The sequence below is a fragment of the Eleutherodactylus coqui genome, chromosome 3, assembly GCF_035609145.1.
Source record: "Eleutherodactylus coqui strain aEleCoq1 chromosome 3, aEleCoq1.hap1, whole genome shotgun sequence".
NCBI classification, from domain to species: domain Eukaryota; kingdom Metazoa; phylum Chordata; class Amphibia; order Anura; family Eleutherodactylidae; genus Eleutherodactylus; species Eleutherodactylus coqui.
The window spans coordinates 46,743,073-46,763,596 of NC_089839.1; the positions used below are offsets into that span (position 1 = coordinate 46,743,073).

At 42.5% G+C, this 20,524-nt stretch overlaps 1 protein-coding gene across 2 annotated transcripts in view; it reads right to left on the minus strand.

The window, feature by feature from the left end:
• The window catches only part of CAMKMT (calmodulin-lysine N-methyltransferase), a 434,161-nt gene that overhangs the window by 106,424 nt on the left and 307,213 nt on the right, over positions 1-20,524 (minus strand). For both annotated transcript variants that reach the window (XM_066594497.1, XM_066594496.1), the window contains exons 4-6: positions 6,265-6,325; positions 5,136-5,190; positions 3,998-4,061 (exon numbers count right to left, since the gene is read on the minus strand). In XM_066594497.1, coding sequence (XP_066450594.1) covers positions 3,998-4,061; positions 5,136-5,190; positions 6,265-6,325 — 180 coding nt within the window. The remainder of the gene's footprint in view (positions 1-3,997; positions 4,062-5,135; positions 5,191-6,264; positions 6,326-20,524) is intronic.

Below are 20,524 nucleotides of genomic sequence, written 5' to 3' on the forward strand. Positions count from 1 at the left end.
TTTGCGCAGTACAGATGTGTATTATTAGTTACATTACATATAGGGTCACTTACCTTTATGCATAGGATTGAATAATCAAGTTGCAACCCTTTAAATTTTCAATATTTAGTACGCAAAGAACGGCCATGGCAAATTTCACATTTGTGCGGTAAAAGTTTGTGTAATTATTTGTTGCATTGGGAAGTAAGAGAATTAGATTCCGTACGTACAATTTTGACGCTAATTCTTTTGCGCTTAGAATTGAATAATCGAGTTGGGACCCATTAACTTTTCCTATTTACGACACAATCAATGCTCGTGCCAAATTTCAAGTTTCTATGACATCGGGAAGTGAGAGAATTAGATTACGTACGTAAAATTTGGACGCTAATTCTTTTGCGCTAAAATTGAATAATAGAGTTGGGACCCATTAACTTTTCCCATTTATGAAATAATCAATGTTCGTGGCAAATTTCAAGTTTCTATGACATCGGGAAGTGAGAGAATTAGATTATGTACGTAAAATTTGGACGCTAATTCTTTTGCGCTTAGAATTGAATAATCGAGTTGGGACCCATTAACTTTTCCTATTATGACATAATCAATGCTCGTGCCAAATTTCAGGTTTCTATGACATCAGGAAGTGAATTAGATTAAGTATGTAAAATTTGGACGCTAATTCTTTTGCGCTTAGAATTGAATAATCGAGTTGGGATCGATTAACTTTTCTTATTTTGGACATAATCTATGCTTGTGCCAAATTGCATGTTTCTACGACATCGGGAAGTTGGAGAATTAGTGGCTAGTCAGTCAGTCAGTGATACAGTCAGTGAGAGCTTTCGTCTTTATATACATAGATGTCATTGGGTTTCATTTATCCATGCGACACTAGTCAGTTTTCAAAAACTTGCCCCCTCTAAGTTAAAGGGGTTGTCCCGCGCCGAAACGGGTTTTTTAAAAAATTCAATAGGCCCCCCGTTCGGCGCGAGACAAACACAAGGGATGGGTTAAAAAAAAACAGTTTAGTACTTACCCGAATCCCCGCTCTGCGGCGACTTCTTTCTTACCTTAGCAAGATGGCCGCCGGGATCTTCACCCACGATGCACCGCGGGTCTTCTCCCATGGTGTACCGTGGGCTCTGTGCGGTCCATTGCCGATTCCAGCCTCCTGATTGGCCGGAATCGGCACACGTGACGGGGCGGAGCTACGAGGACCAGCTCTCCGGCACGAGCGGGCCCATTCACCAGAGAGAAGACCGGACTGCGCAAGCGCGTCTAATCGGGCGATTAGACGCTGAAATTAGACGGCACCATGGCAACGGGGACGCTAGCAACGGAACAGGTAAGTGAATAACTTCTGTATGGCTCATAATTAATGCACAATGTACATTACAAAGTGCATTAATATGGCCATACAGAAGTGCTGAACCCCACTTTCTTTCGCGGGACAACCCCTTTAATGCTAATGCTTGAAGGGGTTGTTTCAAGATAACAAATTCCTTTCAAATTGAGATTTGGCAAGCAATTTACTAAATGCCATGTGTCATTCTATTATTGCCGAGAGAAGCTTGCAGCCAGCTATACATGTAGTACACACTGACACCCCAGGTTCACCAGACCCACAAGTTGCTCTATGCGAATGACTCTTCTTTCTGATTAATGGAGAAGTGTCCTTAGTGGAGAACGTCTTGACAGGACATATGTCTTCATCAGACAAACTCTTTTACATATGGCAAAAATAAACCACTGCTTGGTTGCACAATCGAAGCACACCGACATAGTGGTCCAAAATGTAGTAAGACTTATATAGTATTTTAAAGTGAATGTTGTGAAAAAAATAGAAGAATTGCATGCAAGTGCTTCTCAAAGTGGACCAAATAAAAAAAGACTGAAGTGAGAATGGGTGTTACCAAAGGCAACAGTTGCAAATGTGTACCGATGTTGTATAAAGCTTTTATTATTGCCAAGGCCCCACGGAACTTCCACAGAGCTTATATACATAGCTAAAGGTTCCATTTTCTAGCCCAGGATACTACCAGTAGACTACACATTGGCATTTTCCACCTCAGAAGAAACAACACCAAAGGCATCCAATTTTTCGTTCTTGACCGTTGTACAAATGTTTCAAGTTGGTGCATAATCCTTGGCTTTCCCAGTCGACTTACTGCTCCATCTTTTACAGCATTACTATCCCATGGGTACTACTACTTTAAAAAATTTAGTCTATTACATCTATGTCTGCTTTAAAGCCTCAGTAAGTTACCATATATTGGCTTTGAAGGGTTTTTCAACAAAAAAATGCCCTAGGGCAAGCAATAGTATAAATAAAATAATCTTTATTTACCCTTCTTACTGTGCATCCACTCCAACGTCGGCAACCTGGTCCCATCCACTTCAGTCTACACCGAAGCAGGAAGCAATTATGTCACATTTATCACTCACATGAATGTCATGTGTGCATGAACAGCACGTGACTGCTGAGATCAGCAACTGGTTACAGTGGCAAGTGAGTGATGAGTGTAATGACATAGCGTCCTGTTTCAGCAGGTGCCGGAGAAAAGGGAACCAAATTAGACGAGGAACTGCATTGTTATCAAACATGAGGGCGAGAATTGGCCCTAGGGTCATGAAAAAGAGAGAAATGGTAAGCAAAAAACAAAGCCTTCTATCCTAGTTGGAATGATCAAAAATTAGAGAAGATCTGTGCAGCTTTGGATGAAGAACCATCATGGCACCATAATAAGGGTCCGCTTTTGATTTTTGCTATGGAGCTCCCTCCTTTCTTCTATATACGGCGCTGCATATTTATACACAGGGTGTAGTCATAAAGGTTGATCCAGCACTATCTCAATACTGTCCTATACTGAAATAACAATTATGTAGATGCATAGGAAAGGCATGGATGTGCTACATAATGGTATGGCGCATGGGCTGCTGCAGACCTCGGAGCATGGATTTCAATTTTGTGTTGTGTCCCTGTAAGAAATTGAGAGTAAAACCCAATTGTAAAGTTGAAAAATCTGCTTTCCATGTCTCTAAGTCGTCTGGAACCACTGCTATGATTGATGTAAGGAAAGCAACTCAAAGTGGCCTCCTTCTGCTACGACAGTGGCAGATCATCCAGTAAGTCATCCGCCGTCATCGAGATTCAGATACCGATCTGCATTGAGAGCCCTTGGAATGAACACAGGTCCAAAGAGTTGACCATGCCAAATTTCAACCAACAAGTTCATGCTGAAATCTGCATTGTCTTCTGATTGGTCCATGCTCTTACTAGGAATAGGCGCTTTGCAATTCCCCAACACAGTCCCTCAATGATAGCGTCAGACCTGGACTGCACAGTCAAAGGGCTCCATGAATGTATCTTAAGAGAAGGAGGCTTCTTCTAGTATGCTTACTAGAGATGAGCGAATCTACTCGTTTCGAGTATTTACTCGATCGAGCACCACGATTTTCGAGTACTTCAGTACTCGGGTGCAAAGATTCGGGGGGGCACTGGGAGGCATGGCGGCGCGGGGGGGTAGCAGCGGGAAACAGGGGGGAGCCCTCTCTCTCTCCCTCTCCCCCCCACTCCCCGCTGCAACCCCCCACTCCCCCACAGCGCCCCCCGAATCTTTTCGCCCGAGTACGAAAGTACTCGAAAATCGCGGTGCTCAGGCGGAAAAGGGGCGTGGCCAAGTAGGCTCGCTCATCTCTAATGCTTACCTTACTTCACTCCTAACAGGGGTCCCACAGGACTTTGAGAAGAATCAGTTAGAAGGCTGAGCCATTTTTTTTAGCTCAACCAACAAAGTCAAAACTCTCTATGATTTGCGATGTACATTTCTCCCAATTTACCATTTTTTATGGGTGTTTCCAAAGATCTGGAGAGGATCGTATATATATTTTACTGAGTCTTGATATCCTTTCAATGACTTTAGTTTTTCCAGAAGTTTAGAACTTTTTGGATGTAAGCAGAAGGAAATACAAAAACAGCAAGTTTTCGTCTTCTCTCATTTCTAAGTCTTAATAAGGATACTTGTAATGGCCTTTTCGTTACCATCTGTTAGGAGAACCTCCTTTGCTTCAGCAGAAACAGCAACCTATAAGGAAGAAGAACAGGGGGAAACGAGTGAGGAAACGCTGGCTGCACGGAAGTAGACCCAGGAGTGACAAGCATTCAGTATCATGCTTCTTCCACTATTTCTCCGTAACAATCTTCAATCTTTTTCATTTTATGTCTGCATTATTTTAATCATTCAATCAAATCAGTCAATACTTTTATCTTTCCATTTGCGGGAGTCTCTATCTTGCTATCATTCTGTTCAGTAATTGCATTGTGACAACGGATGATGGTATTCCGAGAGGCTTTCATTTGCGGGTTCTGTTTATCTAGTAGAACCATCATACCAGGCCTGTCATTCTGCCTTTCAGCCTCTTTCTGTCTGGCTGCCTGGTGCCCTTCATATAACTTTGCATTGCAAGCTGATGGCTTTGTAAGGGTAATTTTTTTGTGAGCTTGACATCTTCGCACATTGGGCTGTAACCTCAACACATTGTATAAATGCGACAGGTTTGTCAAATGCCAATCAGTGTAACAATATGCCTTTATTTGCCGAGACATAGAAACTTGTCTAATGCACAGGGCTGCAACATAATATCTTCTGAATACATGACTCGCGAACCGAAGAATGGTCACCGACTCTCCTGAATGGCCAATCTAATTCAAAAGAATCTAATTACGGAGAGCTCTGGATCATGTTTGTTGGTGTAATAATGCAGGCAAAACATTAGCAGCTATATCATAGTGCTCCAACTGTGATTTGCAAGGCTATTCCTGTATTTTAGCAAATGGGACTATAATCTGGAGGGGGGGGTAAAAAAAAAAAAAAAAAAAAGAAGAAAGCTTCAACTATGGCAAGACGTAACATATTGTGGATTGGAATGTCACAACAAGAGATATCGACTACTCTCAAGGAAAACGTTTCTGCTCTCTCCGAGGCAACCATAAAATCAATATGAGACGAAGCGAGGCAGCCTGGAAGATCTCTCAAGACTGCAGCTTGACCGCAGCTGAGGCTGTTGACAGTTCTCTGACCCAGCAGTTGGTGGCAGTGGAACTGTTTCCCCTTTTGTTCCACTCTGTGAATGGAACTGGAATTGAGAAAAAAACCTACCATGAGACCAGCCAAGCATGTCATGCCACCCCCTAGCTCACACACAGCAAGGTCCCTGCAAAACAGAAAAGAAACCATACAAATACGAAGAAAATGGGCAGACATATATATGTTACAAGAACAAACTGCCATCTGCAGCGGAGCAAAAAAAAAAACTGAAGTTGCCAGGAAGTTGTAGGGACACTACCAGGCGACCTCATGGCGTTTTGCGTTTTAAAAATAATTATGATAAAGAAAAGTCACAAAGCAGGCAGAGCCGTGGGGGTTCCCTCATTAGTGTTTTCTGCAACATTACCACCGCTGAGCTAAAAAATCCAAGTTTTTTTTTTTCCTTCCTTTTTCCTTTCTCCTTTGTCAATAGTATTCTCTATTAAAACTGAAACTTGCTAGAGTAGCGAAATGTAATTGTTAGCACAAAATTGCATGATTAATCCTCGTTCTGCTTCCTGCAAACAAGCCAGAACTTTTTAAAAGAGTTGAAAATTTTTACAAAAATAATCACTCACCTTGTTCAATTCTCATTTCTGGATTTCTTTTCGTACTATTTAGAAATATACCACCTAGAGGCAACTTTGTATTCGTCAAGCAATATCACGTTACAATTAAGAACTGTGTGAGTGTCGTTGACTTTACAAAGGAAAGCATGGCCTGCATCTCCCCACTGGTTAGGGCTACATTTGGGCCTTTTCAAATTTCGAACGGCTTCAATGCCGGCGCGGCACCGGGTATTAAAAGTAAGAAAATACACAGTCTGCTGATATGACCATTGCCGGCAGGCACAGCTAAATGATATGGTATTTTTATTGCATAATGCTCAATAGTTCTAATGACAGAAAAGAGTTGGCGAAAAGCCTGTTATTCTCCCTGACCTTCACAATACGCATTGATTGACTGAAGACTCACTTTTGTTTCTCAAAAATCAAAGTGAAATAAAATGCCTCAAGTGGAAATCAGAATTCTTTGACGTACAGCAAAGCTTGCTGTGCAATATTAGTACCTACAGGCGGTTTAGCATGCCTTGTCAGCAGCAACACGTTGTCACCTTGTCCTTTTTTTTTCGTACATCATAACCAATCTAATAGAAAGGGCGCATTACTTCTATGGTACATGCATGCACGGTATTGTTCACCTGAACTGGTCTTTGTGTTTGAGACAATAGTAGGCCAATACTTCTTCAGAGGGCCAGATACCTGGGGGGAAAAAGGATAAAAGAATGGTAATGAATACATTCAGACTTATAGAGTACACCGACAGGCAATTATAGGCATAGATACAATGCTGGTTTAGGTCATGCCATCCCTAGGTATCGGTTGAAAAAGAATCGGTCGACTCGCTTCACCTTTCTGTTTTAGTAAATATGTGTATTCCCCATGAAATAACAATTCTGGAGCATCTATTCTTATAACTTTGCATTTTGTTGCCTCTCGTTACTTCTGGAAATGTCTGAATAAATTGACAACTGGGTGTTGTGTACGGCCCAGAATTCTGACATTATCCAATTTGTGTTGTCCATGTAGAGCGTAATCCTCTGACATGGGTACAGTAACACCCAGTTCTCAATTTATTCATATATTTCTAGGAGGCATAACGGAGGAATGGCACAATGCAAAGATGCTCCAGAATTGTTATTTTAGGGAAAATACAAGCATTGACTTACGCCATGTCAAGAGAACAGACAGGTCTAGTATATGGGGAATGTTTCATCAGAAAATTATTTAAATCAGAGTTTTAATAGACTTTTTAAAAAAAGTTTGTTTTTTATATAATTTTTATGTGACTATCCATGTAAAGAAAAAGAAATCTTGAAATATTGCAGTTTTCATACTGGCTACTAGAGCAGACACAATAGGTTGACTTCTTGCTTTCTATATCTTACTTGTCTGCTTTGCTGTATAGACTAGGACAAGATGAGCAGAGTCGTCACATTCTTATTACAGGATGGGCAACATAATAAGTCATCACATTAGCTCTGCTGAATTATAAATCTGTTGAATCTTTAGACTCAACTCTTCTAACTTTATACCACCTTTTAGTTGGCTTAGCTTAGGACAAAAACGGAGCCAAAATGTGGCACTATTTTGGGCGCACAGTTTTACATTTAGGCTGGTCCCCATTTCATAAAGCTAAGCCCCGTTGATAGATAAGTCATAAAAAGTGTCTTAAAATATACGATGAATGTGGCAGAAATGGGACTGAACTGCTGTAACAGGTAGAACTGTTACAAAATATATAGCGCTGTGCCTTTTAAACAATAAAGGGTACAAACTCAGGCTTCTACAGACAACTGATTGGTGACGACATCATGTGTTGGACTCCCACCAATCTGACATTTATACCCTAGCTTAAGAATAGGTGATCCGTATCTAAATTCCGGAAACCTTCCTTTAAATAATGTGATCATGAATGATCAACTAAGATTTGCTTTTGAAATTCTATTACAGTGTATGGTGGATCCAGCGGACTCGACAACCTCAGTGATTCTTGTTACCATTTAATTGCAGTCTCTATAGTCCAGTTTACGTCTGTAGTTTACTAAGGGGCTACAGTTATAGTTCGAAAGGGATGGAAACTTTACAATTCGTCACTTGGTTACCAAACCCCTTAAGGGCCTGACCAATTTTGGCGTTACAGACTCCAGTAATAATTTTCTAGTATATTCGATTTACCGATTTGGTCCTCCAGTGAAGATCTCAGGGACTATTCTGCATAGGGGGAATCTGTTTTTTGCTTTAAGTATACTTGCCACATAGCTGCCTCTATGGACGAGGTGCATCTTTATGTATGCACCTCACTCTATGGACAAGCTGTATACGAGCAGAGTATATAGAAATTAATGTACCTTTATAGAGGCAACTGTATGGGTAAACATTAGAGATGAGCGAACCTACTCGGACACGCCCCTTTTTTGCCCGAGCGCCACGATTTTCACGTACTTCCGTACTTGGGAGAAAAGATTCGGGGGGCGCTGTGGGTGAGTGGGGGGTTGCAGCGGGGAGTGAGGGGGGAGAGGGAGAGAGCTCCCCCCTGTTCCCCGCTGCTACTCTCTGCTCCGCCACGCCTCCCTACGCCCCCCGAATATTTTCACCCGAGTACGGAAGTACTCGAAAATCACGGTGCTCGATCGAGTAATTACTCGAAACGAGTATATTCGCTCATCTCTAGTAAACATGAACAAAGAATCTCGCACTCTAAAAATACAACACTGTCCCAACAAGGACCTCGGTACAGCTATGTATTTTGTAATTTTTAGTACAATGAAATACCACAAAATCAAGCTCTACTCATAATGGGGTAGACATCAGAAAATGCACAGGACATGTATGCTGACTGTGTTCATAGGCTATAATGGGCCCTATACATACACCTATGAATGAAAGTAGTTGCCCGGAATCAAGCACAGCCAGAAAATTCTTGACCACAAGGATAAAGTCTGGCTTTGCTTATATGCCACATCTAAATATACTTTTCCACCTCTTGTAGCAAGAAAAAATGTGGCATTACATGTTGGCTATTCAAATGAATGCCCAACCATCTAATGCATGGATGGGCAAGGTCACCCAGAGATGGATAACCCAGTGGGTATAACCCCTCGGTGACATCCATATGCCCCAGCACAGCACATCAAACTGGATTGTATTTGTAAGACAACTTCTTAATACCTATATTCATGTCTAGAAGGCATAATAAACCATAAAAGTGCGATAATATACCCTCACTGTAAATACAATCAATAGAAAGACACACGACACTTGATGATTATTGGTCTCAATACCTTTTAACAGCTACCAAAAAGAAAAAATGTTGCAGTAAGCTTTCAAGGCTACTTGGTTGTCTTCATCAGACTGTAACAGTAACAGGACTAATCAGTCCATAGATAGGGACGTAAAAGTTTTATGGTCTCTAAATTGATGTAGGTTCAGAGGCCTGGTGCTCCGCCATAAATACTTCAGCAATATTACCCGAGTTCGGAGAATCAAACATTCTTATAACGTTATATTCCCTGACCCTCCAGTGTCTTTGAGACGTGAAGTTACCTTTTAATATAACAACCTTCATACTGTATGTTCTATGTCTGGTCCATGGCGACAAAAATATTCGTCCAAAGGAAAATTAGTCTCTTTAATGGTATAGCAATGGAACCTCACCCTTGCTTTAAATTTGTTAGTGTAATGAGTGGGGGACCACTCTTCTATAACATACTCCAAGAAATAGTATATATTTGTAACTCTACCTATAAGAGTCACCAAAATGTTCTATGACCATATAAAAACTCAATGCTGCAGTCAGAGGGCATTTTTCCAAGTCACAGAACTTATTCTTTAAAATACGACATACAATATTCCTTATAATAGTACCACAGCTGCTGCAGAACCTGTTTGTAAGAGCATATGAGAGCCACCTATGCACCAAGGATTGAAAAGGGTAACTGCAAAAAATGGCCCAATTAAAATCAAAATCGACAATTAGGTCATAAAGTGCGTGCAAAACTTTATCTTCCTTGGCTCAAAAATTGACCAGGATGGAGAATCTATACCGGAGATAAAACGTAGGATAGCACTGGGGCGAAGCACAATGCTAAACATGGACAAAATATGAAAAAGTAGGAATATCAGCATAGCAACTAAACGCAGGATAGTGCAAACCATCGTATTCCACATAGCCACATATGGATGTGAAAGGTGGACTGTGAAAAAAGCTGATAGAAGGTGGATTGATGGGTTGGAGCTGTGGTACTGGCGAAAGCTGTTGCGTATGCCCTGGAGGGCGAGAGTAATAGAGAAGTCCTGAATCATATAAGACCCGATATATCACTGCAGGGCAGGATCACCAGACTCAGGCTCACGGATTTTGGCCATGTAATGTGAGCAGAGTCGCTAGAAAGATCTAGGACGCTTGGACAGATCAGTGGCAAAAGAAGACCTGGTGCCAAACTACATAATGGCCGATACTGGCATGGATATCACCCAACTGAAAGAAGCAGTGCAAAACCAAAAAACATGGAGGGAGCTCGCCTTTAGGGTCGCCGAGGGTCGTGAATGACTAAACGGCTAACAACAACAACAGCAAGGGAGTTTCATAGCAAACAGAAAATATGCAGCATCTGAAGCGTCCATTATGATGTTCTGTAGCAGGTGAGCTGTATATTATGATGTTCCGCAGTAGTTGGGGCACAGAACTGTGTAATACAAAAAGCAATTGCAGAGGAACCCATTCTAAATTCTTGGAGAGTCAATGTTAGTCGATCAGTTCTTGGTAGCGAAGAAGGCATGCCGTGCTACGGCGATATAAGAAGAGATAAGCAGCGTCTATGTCATGCTGTTCATCTCTGTACGATCATCAGTTTTAGAAATTGTCTGAAAATTTCCATTTTCATGTCCTACATAATCTTAAACACTCCGTATCACAGTATTCCCCTCATTTCTTCCCCGAGTCGACTGTAACTGAACTGAGAACATCTGAACGTTTTCTTCTCTGTGCTCTAATAGTTAAGCGTGATGGGAGATAGTTTCCCTGTGTCATGTATACGGCCTTGTAATAGAGAACAGTAACCGAGCTCATGAAACATTCTGCTTCCTTACATTATTTGCACGTCTGCTGTTTGCCGCATGCATGCAATGGAAAAGAAAAGATTCTTATTGAGTAGGAATCGAGAAGCTTTCTATCTCACTCACTGGGTTTTAGATAACTTCCTAACGTTGTGTGGTTTGCTTCTCAGTGGAGGAAGAGAGAGATATTCTGGTAGAGCTTGCGAAAGTCTCAGAAACTGGAGAATCTCATTTTTACTAAATATGAAGCACCAATTAATATAACCGGCCAAGCTACTGCAGAACCAAAATGTCAGTGTATTACACCATATGTCAAGATTGGACAATATTTTCTTGGTATGCATCTTGTAGGATGAAAGAGTAATTACTCTTAAAAGGAAGCTGTCAAAACATTCATGCTACATGCAGCCTCATTGCAAACAACTGTCTTATATTCTGTGGCCAGTGTACTGGCATGTTTAAAGGCCCTTTTACATGCAATGATTATCGTTCAAAATTCGTTCAAGCGGCCGAAAATGAGTGATAATCATTACATGTAAACGCGGGCATCGAGCACGTTTCATTTGAATGATGATTTTAAGGTTAACTTAAAATCCATTGTTCAGCCACTGAAAGATAAAGCAAACACATTTATCCCTCAATAAACAACATGATGTTCTCCGCACAGCATGTTTACACTAGCCGGGAGAGAACAATGCAATCTGCCGGCAGCCGCGAAGAGAACAATGCAGCTGTTTGCACAGCTGGGTGTGGGTACTGGTGTATCTTGACGCCACTGGAGCAGGAGTGGACGCCCCTGTCACGTCCCTAGTTTAACATTGGCTGCCAAGATACAGCAGTAAAGGGGAGAAGAGCGAGCAGGAGACTGACCGTCGGCAGAAGCAGAGGTCCCGGCATTGTGAAGAGGCTATGTGTAGTGATCCGCCAGTGCTTCACCGAGGCAGCCGGGAGCACAGAGGGTAGGTCACCTGCAGGGAGGTGGGGGCTGTGCATTGGGCCGTGCGCAGACATCTGTGAAGCAGTCTCCCCCCTCTTACCCCGGGTACTGTGAGAGCAGGGTCGGCCTGTAGCGGACATGGCAGGGCGACAGGAGAGTAGTGTGACAGCTGACCTGCGAGGCCAGCTGATACCAGCCGAACCCTGCCTGTGGGGCCAAGGTGCTGTCAGTGTAAGGTGCCGTCAGCTGCACTCACTGATGCTCCCCCCTGCCTTCTGTGGTCCCCACTGTCGGTAATCGGGGTTGGCGGCTGCGCTCCCTGATGGTCCCCCCTGTGGTCTGTGGTCCCCGCTGTCGGGAATCAAGGTCACAACCGATACTCTTGCAACTTGACGCCACAGCTAATCGGAACATAGGGCCTTGACGGGGGCATGAACTGCATCAAGGCTAGGTCAGCCCCTAGATTCTGGCCGTGTCAAGATACACCAGTACCCTGGGTGTGTGTTTAAACACACGCTGGGCTCTGCAAATAACTCCTGCAGGCCCTTTTACATGCAAATAAAGATAATAAAACGCTAATGGCCATTAACACTATGCAAATAGATCCCTAAATCTTTCAGTCATTTGAAAGATTATCTTTGCATGTAAAAGGGCCTTTAAGCCACTAGGAGGTCTTATTTCAAGAAAACAATCAGTGGAGAAAGGGTTTTCTCTGTGGTGGAGCTGGCTAATTCTGTCCCTTGCAAGGCATTGTTAAAAAGAAGTGTAAGGCCGCCTGCAGATGGGCGGGTCGGAACCGGCGGCGAGAATTCTCGCCGCGGGACCTGACCCGAGCGCCTGCAGGGACAAGCGCGTACTCACCCGCGCCCGCCGTCTCCGGCTGTTTGATGTGCCGGCTTGCCGGGCAGCCGGCGCATGCGCAGACCGGAGCCGGCGGCTGGTGAGTGACATTTCTGTGCAGGGCTCTGCGAGCCCCGCACAGAATTAAAGCATGCCGCGATTTGTTTGTCGCGCGATAATTTTGCGTAACAAAACCGCGGCCGTCTGCATAGGAGTGCGTTTACTATACCGTCTTAGGCCCCCTGTCCACGGGCGGAAATTCCGCGGCGGGATTTCCCGCAGAATTTCCGCCCGTGGAAGCTGCCATAGGATTGCGTTACAAAACGCAATCCTATGCAGACGGCTGCGATTTGTCTGCGCGAAATCTCGCTCAGAAAACAAATCGCGGCATGCTCTATTACTGTGCGGGGCAGCCAGCACATCACAGAGCTGGAGCCGTGGGAGCAGGTGAGTGCCACGCTGGTCCCTGCAGGGGCTCGGGTTGGGATCCGACCCGGACGTCTGCAGGCGGCCTTACAATCAGCCCTTTGAAGGTCACCATAACCCTGATGTGGCCCTCGGTGAAAATGAGTTTGACACCCCTGCTTTAGGTGATTCAACCTTGGCGTCTTCTATTTGCACATAGGGCATGACCTGTCAATGAAGCCAAAGTGGGTAGAGAATGCCAGCGATGAATGTTCTTGAATGATTCTTCTTCCTGATCCTGGTTTGTTTCTAAACTATGTTAACTCTGAAACGCTGCAGTGTTTCAGACTAAAAACATGGCTGTTTGTAACTATGGAGTGTGTCAGTAGTTCATGTTGCCCATGGTTCAGGCACCATGAAGCTCCTGATAAGTTTCCTTCAAAGGTGCTGTCCCATCTGCACAACCTCTGTGCTCGTCTCTGGTGATCATCTGGTCCATGTGGGTCCAGCAGGTAAAACCTCTGGTACGGGAAGCTGCAGGCATTTGTACCTTTCTTGTGTAGAGGCCTCAGAGGTATTCTCCTATATATGATGTCAATATGCCCGAATAGGGAGTTAATGGATGATAGTCCTCTAGCTACACAGATACGGTAGTGGTCATTTCAACACTCCATGGGGCATTACAATTGCCTATATTAAATACCCTCAGTGCAGTGTATACAGCCTTATGTGGCACATGATTGTTACACAGCTCCATACAACATTCAAATTGTATTAAACCGTAATAAGGTGCCCATACAATTCTATGTAGTTCTACTGAAATTCGTATGAATGTGGTATTACATGTCAAATAAATGACCAATTATGTAAAATATGGCTGAGTTGCTTTGTGTCCGAAGTATGAACTCCCTTTATGATGTCCATTTGCCATAACAGGACAAACTCATACATATTGAATATGGGAATTATATCCTAATGTTAATTCAGTTTCGATGAGTCCATCATAACAGCACAACTGAAGGAGGACCTCTGACCTTTATGAAGATGGAGAGTTTCAAGGTCTTTCTTTCCCACCCTCCTCCGGTGTTTTTCAATAACTACAGTGGATATAGACATAACAAATCTAATAAACATTACACATCGATCCAGGCAGAAACTGGTCTCCTAATATAAGGTCTAAGCTGATCTGAACTCTTAAGAAACCTAGTTTCTGCAAGGCAAACATCAAAAAAGTACTAAGAGCTGGGACCTGCACCCTAAGGATTCTAGGACTCAGACCCTTATCAAATCCAGCCTGGAGAAAGTCAACAATTCTAGGTATATCTAAATCCTGTAAGGCTGGTTGATTTGAACCACACCATAACCAAAACTCTATACCATAGAGTATATACAGGAGTTCCTACCCCTTTCTCTTTTCAGGTAGGACCACCAAATTTACCTTTGTTTTTCGGATCCCTGAACTGAAATCTAGGCTTGTGAAAGAAATGATTTTTTCTGTGCTGTTTATCTTCTGAAAACACCCTCTTCCTACTAGTTCCTTTTTCTCATATCTTGTCAAGTTTCGGGTCAAGCACATACACCCCTTGGAAGGTAATAGAACATAGCCTATATTTTCAAAGCAGTATCATCAGTTCAGGATTTCAACCCAAGTGCTGGTCTTGCTGAGTTACCAAACACCAAATTCTTAGCCACAATGCATCTGCCAGAAACCCTGTAGCCCTTCTAAATAGAAGAAGCCATTCTATACTGTCCTTCGTAGGAGTCTTCTGCTTTAAATGACTCTCTTGCTGATTCAACCAAATGTACATTGAACAGGCTACAGAAGTGCTTCCAATATTTTTTTCCATGATGCTAGAAGCAGTCTCCCATGATTTTCTTAGGTGTTCCTCAGCCTTCCTTTCCATTGGGTCTCTGAGTTGCGAGAAATCTTCAAATGGGAGTGAAGTCTTTTTAATTACTTAGCCACCTGTACATCTACTTTAGGAATCTTCTCCCAAATTTTACATCTTTTGTGTAAAAAAGAAGCCTATCCTTAAATTCCCTAGAAATAGATAAACTGTTTTTGGCCTCATTCCAATCATCCATAGCTAATTATCTTAAGGTTTCATTAACTGGAAAAATCATCTCACGGCGGGCCCTCAAACTGTCAAACATCTCTTCCTGTATGGACCTGGACTGTTAAATGTCCTCCACTTTCATGGTTTCCCTTACAGCTTTAATAAGCTCATCAATGTCACTGGAAAATAAATAATATTTTTGATCTTCTTCAATAATAACCAGACCTTCCTTTTCCATAACTTTTCCATCAGATAAATCTATACTTAGGATGCCTAACTCCGAGATATAAAAAGATTGCAGCTGTGGCTTTTTGCAGGTCTAGAAGGGGCAGGCTGAAGAGCAGGACTACGGTTAACTACAGAAGCCTGATCCTACTCTCTAGCCATTACCCTAATATAATTCAAAAGGTATCTTGATTCTCCTTAACCCCTTCGTGACTACCGATACGCGTTTTGACGGCCTACGGGGCCAGGCTTTATTGCACGCGGCTGTTAAAAGATGGTCTCCCTGTGGAATAGAGCCACGGGCCCGAGGGTTATCACAGCTCAAGGCTCTCACCTACCGGAGGTAGGTGGGAGTCTGGAGCACACACTGAGGACTGCGGATTGCAGTCCCAAGTCATCTGATCGCCGATATCTATTAGATATCGGTGACCAAATGAAAGTGAATGGCGGCGCATTAAGGGTGCCCGTTTCAGTTCCCCTCAGCAATCGGATCGCTTTGGGGTGGCTGAAATGGCTTACCTGGAGGCTGCCGCAATTCCCTGCCGCCTTTTTACTTCCCCAGGTCCGGTTTCCCTGTCCTGCACCTGCACACGCTATCCAAAATGGTGGGCGCAAGCATAGTAGCAGGGAGAGACCCAGGAAATTTAAAACGTCTCTGTTCTCTGCTACCAAAGGCAGAGGAGAGCAGAGAGAAGACACCAGGGGCTGCGGTTGGCAGTCCACACGCACGAGATCGCTATTATCATAACAGCAGCTATCTAGTGCAAAGTTAAAAAACTTTTTTTTTAAAGTTAAATAAAGGTTAAAGTTTCAACTCCCCTCATGGATCAGATCAATGAGAGGAGCTAAATGAACTCAACTCCATCCTCTGCGATGTCCTGCGGCGTTCTGGTCCTTCCCGGATCAGACGCCACCTTCTGCGCATGCGCGCCAGAGAAGAAAATGTCAGGTGCATGCGCAGAAGGCCGAGAGCCGGGGATATTTAAAATCTCTATGGTCCAGGCTACCATGTGTAGCAGAGAGCACAGAGATGTCACCAGGAGCCGCTGTAAGTGGTTTCCGGTCATATGATCGCTGTTATCCAATGGATAACGGCGATCATGTAAAAGTAAAAAAAAAAAAGTGTAAAAAAAAAGAAAAAAAAGTTTAAGCTTCATCTCCCCTCACAGATCATATCCATGAGAGAAGATGAAATAAGGCCCACGGATTTCTCCACGGACCTTACCCAGCTATCCATGTCTTCTGAGCACGTGGTAATTAAAGATCTCCTTGCTCCGAGACTGGAGATTTCACAAGGGCAGCGGTACGCAGTCCCTGGTCACACAATCACTGTTATCCAATGGAGACCGGCGATCATGTAAAAGTAAAAAAAAGTTAAAGTTTTACCTCCCGTCACGGACTCGATCCATGAAGGGTGGTGAAATTACGTAATTAAGGGCGATATCTCCAGACAGAATCTTTATCTGCAGACCTTTCTCCAGCTTCGGCGCATGCGCCCATCGACAAGATTGCAGATGCAAGCGCAGAAACTGGGGAGGGTTTGGGAAATTTAAACTCTCCTTGCTCCTGGCTACTAAAAGTAGCTGAGAGCCTGGAGCAGTGACTGAGGGCCGCAGTGAGCCAATAGATAATGGCGATTCAACGTCAACTTTTTAAAAAACTTTTACGTAATTGCCCCTCATGGATCGCATCGGAGAGGGGAGATTAACGTCAACTTTTAAAAAAAGTTTTACTTCTTACTGGAGGCGGGAAATCTAAACAAAAAAGGTGTACTACGCCTGTGTGAATACGCTGCTATGTGCTGTACATTACACAGCTGTACACAGGGCCATGGCCAGGCTCACAGCTGGGATCCGCTGTGGGCCTCGGCAAGGTGAGTGCACATAAGGCAGCGTGAACCTGGCATTATTCAGAGCGCTACCTGTAATACGTAATTTACAAGAAATCACCGGGAACGCTAGCCTTCCTGCAGTTCCAGGAGCAGCTTGTTGAACGCCTTCTGTGTGAAACCTCAGCAAGCATACAAAGCCTTACAGAGCGCCACTTTTTACACCCCATCCCTGCCGCTGAGGTCAAGAAATACCCCCAAAAAGCATGGGAGGAGGGGGGATACACGGTTTTATTGCCTCATGTGCCCATCCCAACCAGGCCTCCTTTTGTTTTCAGACATACCACATAGTTAACATTATTACTTTTATCTAAGACTTAGAGAATGCCAAAAAGTGCAGAAGGGGGGGGGGGGGTTTAGGGAGTAATTTTTTTTTTGCACAAGTGAGCAATGGGGTGTGGAATTTATTCAGTTGAGCCCTGAAATCCAATGGGTGTCCCCTCCATTACAGACCTAGCCATGTGTCCAGTTAGCCGATTGAGGCTACAATAGGTATGTCTCTGAACGCAGGACAAACAGGGATATCTATTTTGGGGTGAAACTCTTCATTTATATGTGTGCTGTACAAAACAAAAACGTTTTTAAAATGACACAATTGCCGAAAAATGAAGCAACTTTGCAAGAGGTTTTGAAAAATTAATTTCCTACAATTGTGTTTCTACAGCTCCTCTTCAGACTGGGCATCTCCATGGTAACAGACAACAAATTCACTTTGTGTAGTCTGATCCTGCAGTCATATTCCCTTCTATCTCTTCTATACTTCTAGGTAACCTACCATATATCTTAGCATAGAGTACTGGAGCATTGGAAGAAAGTATAGGACTACAAGATTGCAGGATTACATAACATTTGTGAATACATACCAATTTGTTTGCCGTCTGTTACCATTGAGACATTTAGTCTGCACAGCCACTGTAGAACCAAAATGATAGAACATTTTTATAATTAAGACCTAGTACAGAGTTGCTTCTTTTTTAATTTATCAGAACGCAAAAAAGAAATTGGTTGAAAATGTGGATCTAGCCGTTAAAGAGGTATTCCTATCTTGACTTTTATGGCATATCCAAGGGACATGCCTGAAAAGTGAAATATGTTCAGGTCCCACCTCCAGACCCTATACCTATCTCGAGTTATGGACCTCGCTGTCCCGGCCAGGCTGAATACAGTGGTGGGTGTGGTCAAAAAGGCGGAAACAGATGAGCGGGCTTTACTACTATGTTTATGTTACTCGCCTTAAAGTCAATAGGAGTTGTGCAAGCTATGCCATTTCCGAAAATACGGATTTACGGAAACAATGCAACTCACTGTTCTAAACTGTTTGCCTAACTACCTTTGACTTCTATGGGAGTAACAAAAACAATGTAGGCCAGTCACTCAGTAGTTTCCATCTTGTAGACAGTGTTACTCCCATCCTGGCCATGTTTGGCTGAAATGGGAATACCCTTTTAAGGACCACTTACTGGCACTTCAAGGTGAAATGTAACTTTTTATTTAAGGTGACAGTAGCTGATTGGTAAGAAAAGAAGGTTATAGGTAGGATATAATAGACTTCCTCATTTTACTGTTCCTAACTGTAAAAATGTAATAACCCCCTTAAATTTTGCAGAATATTCTTTTCGGCTCATAAAATAATAACAATGGCAGTCTTGTGTGATAATCATCTACATGACAGTGGTGACATCTGAAATCATTTACTCCACTGTACTACCATACCAGATGGATAAGATAAATGCATTTGTATTGTTAAGTCTACAGAAAAGGGTTTTCTGAGATCACATGACAGCTCAAAGGCTATTTTGCATATATAATTCATGGCTACCTTGACAAAACTAATAGATGAAATTGTACGTCCATCATTTAGAGACACGCTGTATTTTAAACTGCATCTCTGCAATTAGTAAATGATGTTCTCTATATAGATATGGAACAATTCATTTGTCTTGAGCATTATGCATTAAGGATTCACTTTTTCTGACATTAAAGTTAATTAATGGCATTTTAGAACTATGTGCAATTTAATTCTTGATTTTTTTTAATGGTGATACTAATATATCCCTATTATGTTAGGCTTTATTGAATTACTATAGATTTTCTTTCTATAAGATATACAAAATACATTAAAATAGAAAAAAAAAGGACATCCATCAGAAAAAAAAATGCAAATCCTAATAAGCAGTTCAACAATAATTAGATACTTAAATATGTCTCCTGAAACCATACATTTGATTACCATACACAAATGAACAGGAGTATACAGCATTTGTTTTATTCAAACTAGCTACCATTAAAATCCCTATACGTAGATAACTATATTCATTTGACTTAAACGTGACCTTAATTTTATACGCGTAGCGCAACTACCTCTATTGTTTTGGTTCCTTTGAAAATTTACGAGAGAATGGTCGTAATGACAGATTACATTAAATTTACTGAACAATGCTCTTGATTTTTGGTATTTCAAATAAAAACAAAAATGAAAAGTTTTTTTTCTTTTTGGGGCGCGGGGAGGAGTTTTAACAAATGTCAATTAGGAGACCTGTTTTTATATCCTTTTCAAAATGTGATTTACAATGATATATATGGATAATGGAATATGTTCAGGAAATCAAAGAACAGCTGTAATATTTCAAGGTCGTAAGAATTTTAGAATTAGGATTTTAGATAATCAAACGACTATATTTCAAGTAAAATTCTAACTCGTATCATCTAGGCAACATGGGGGTCTCACGTAGAGAATTTAACTGCAATGTGACTAATCCAACTAAATACAAGTCACTGAGGGAAAGTGCCAAATGATCAGATGCGATGATTGTCGACTTAGAATATTTTTTTCCTATCCGATCCCCACCATGTACAAGGGCTTTTATACATGGGCTGATAGCAGTTGTTTAAAAAAGAGACAGTCAACAATATTGGCACTCGTTTAACAGGCCTTTACAAAGGCCGATGCCAGCTGTATTGGAGATGAACGATCGTTAAAGGGGTTCTGTCACTAAAAAAGAAAAATGCTCTACTTATCTATTCCTCCCCCATCAGCCTACTTACCAGATCTTTACCTCCCCTATCTTCTCCTGTCTCCTGCAGTCTGGGGGCTCACTTCAGCTCCAGCTGCCTGATTCTTCTCCTTCCTGTGAGGTTACGTACATTGGGTTGGCAGTCTGCCAATGTATGTTATGTCACAGCTCACAGGCCAGCAGGAGGACTGCCTATCTTCTTCAGAGATTGCTCATGCGAGCTGTCTCTGAAATAGATTACAATTCCTTCCTAGGCAGTGAAGCTACAGCACAGGGATGTGACCTTCACTGATCCAGCAGGAAGGAGTTTGTGATGAGCAGCCTTCATAACAAGCTGGGCCCAGCCCGCAGTGAGCTGACCTGGGGCACTGGAGAAGCTCAACCAGGAGAAGATATGATAAGGAGACAGACAGGCAAGGAATAGGTAAATTTAGATAATATTTTTAATGACAAAACCACTTTAAGGCAATCAATTGC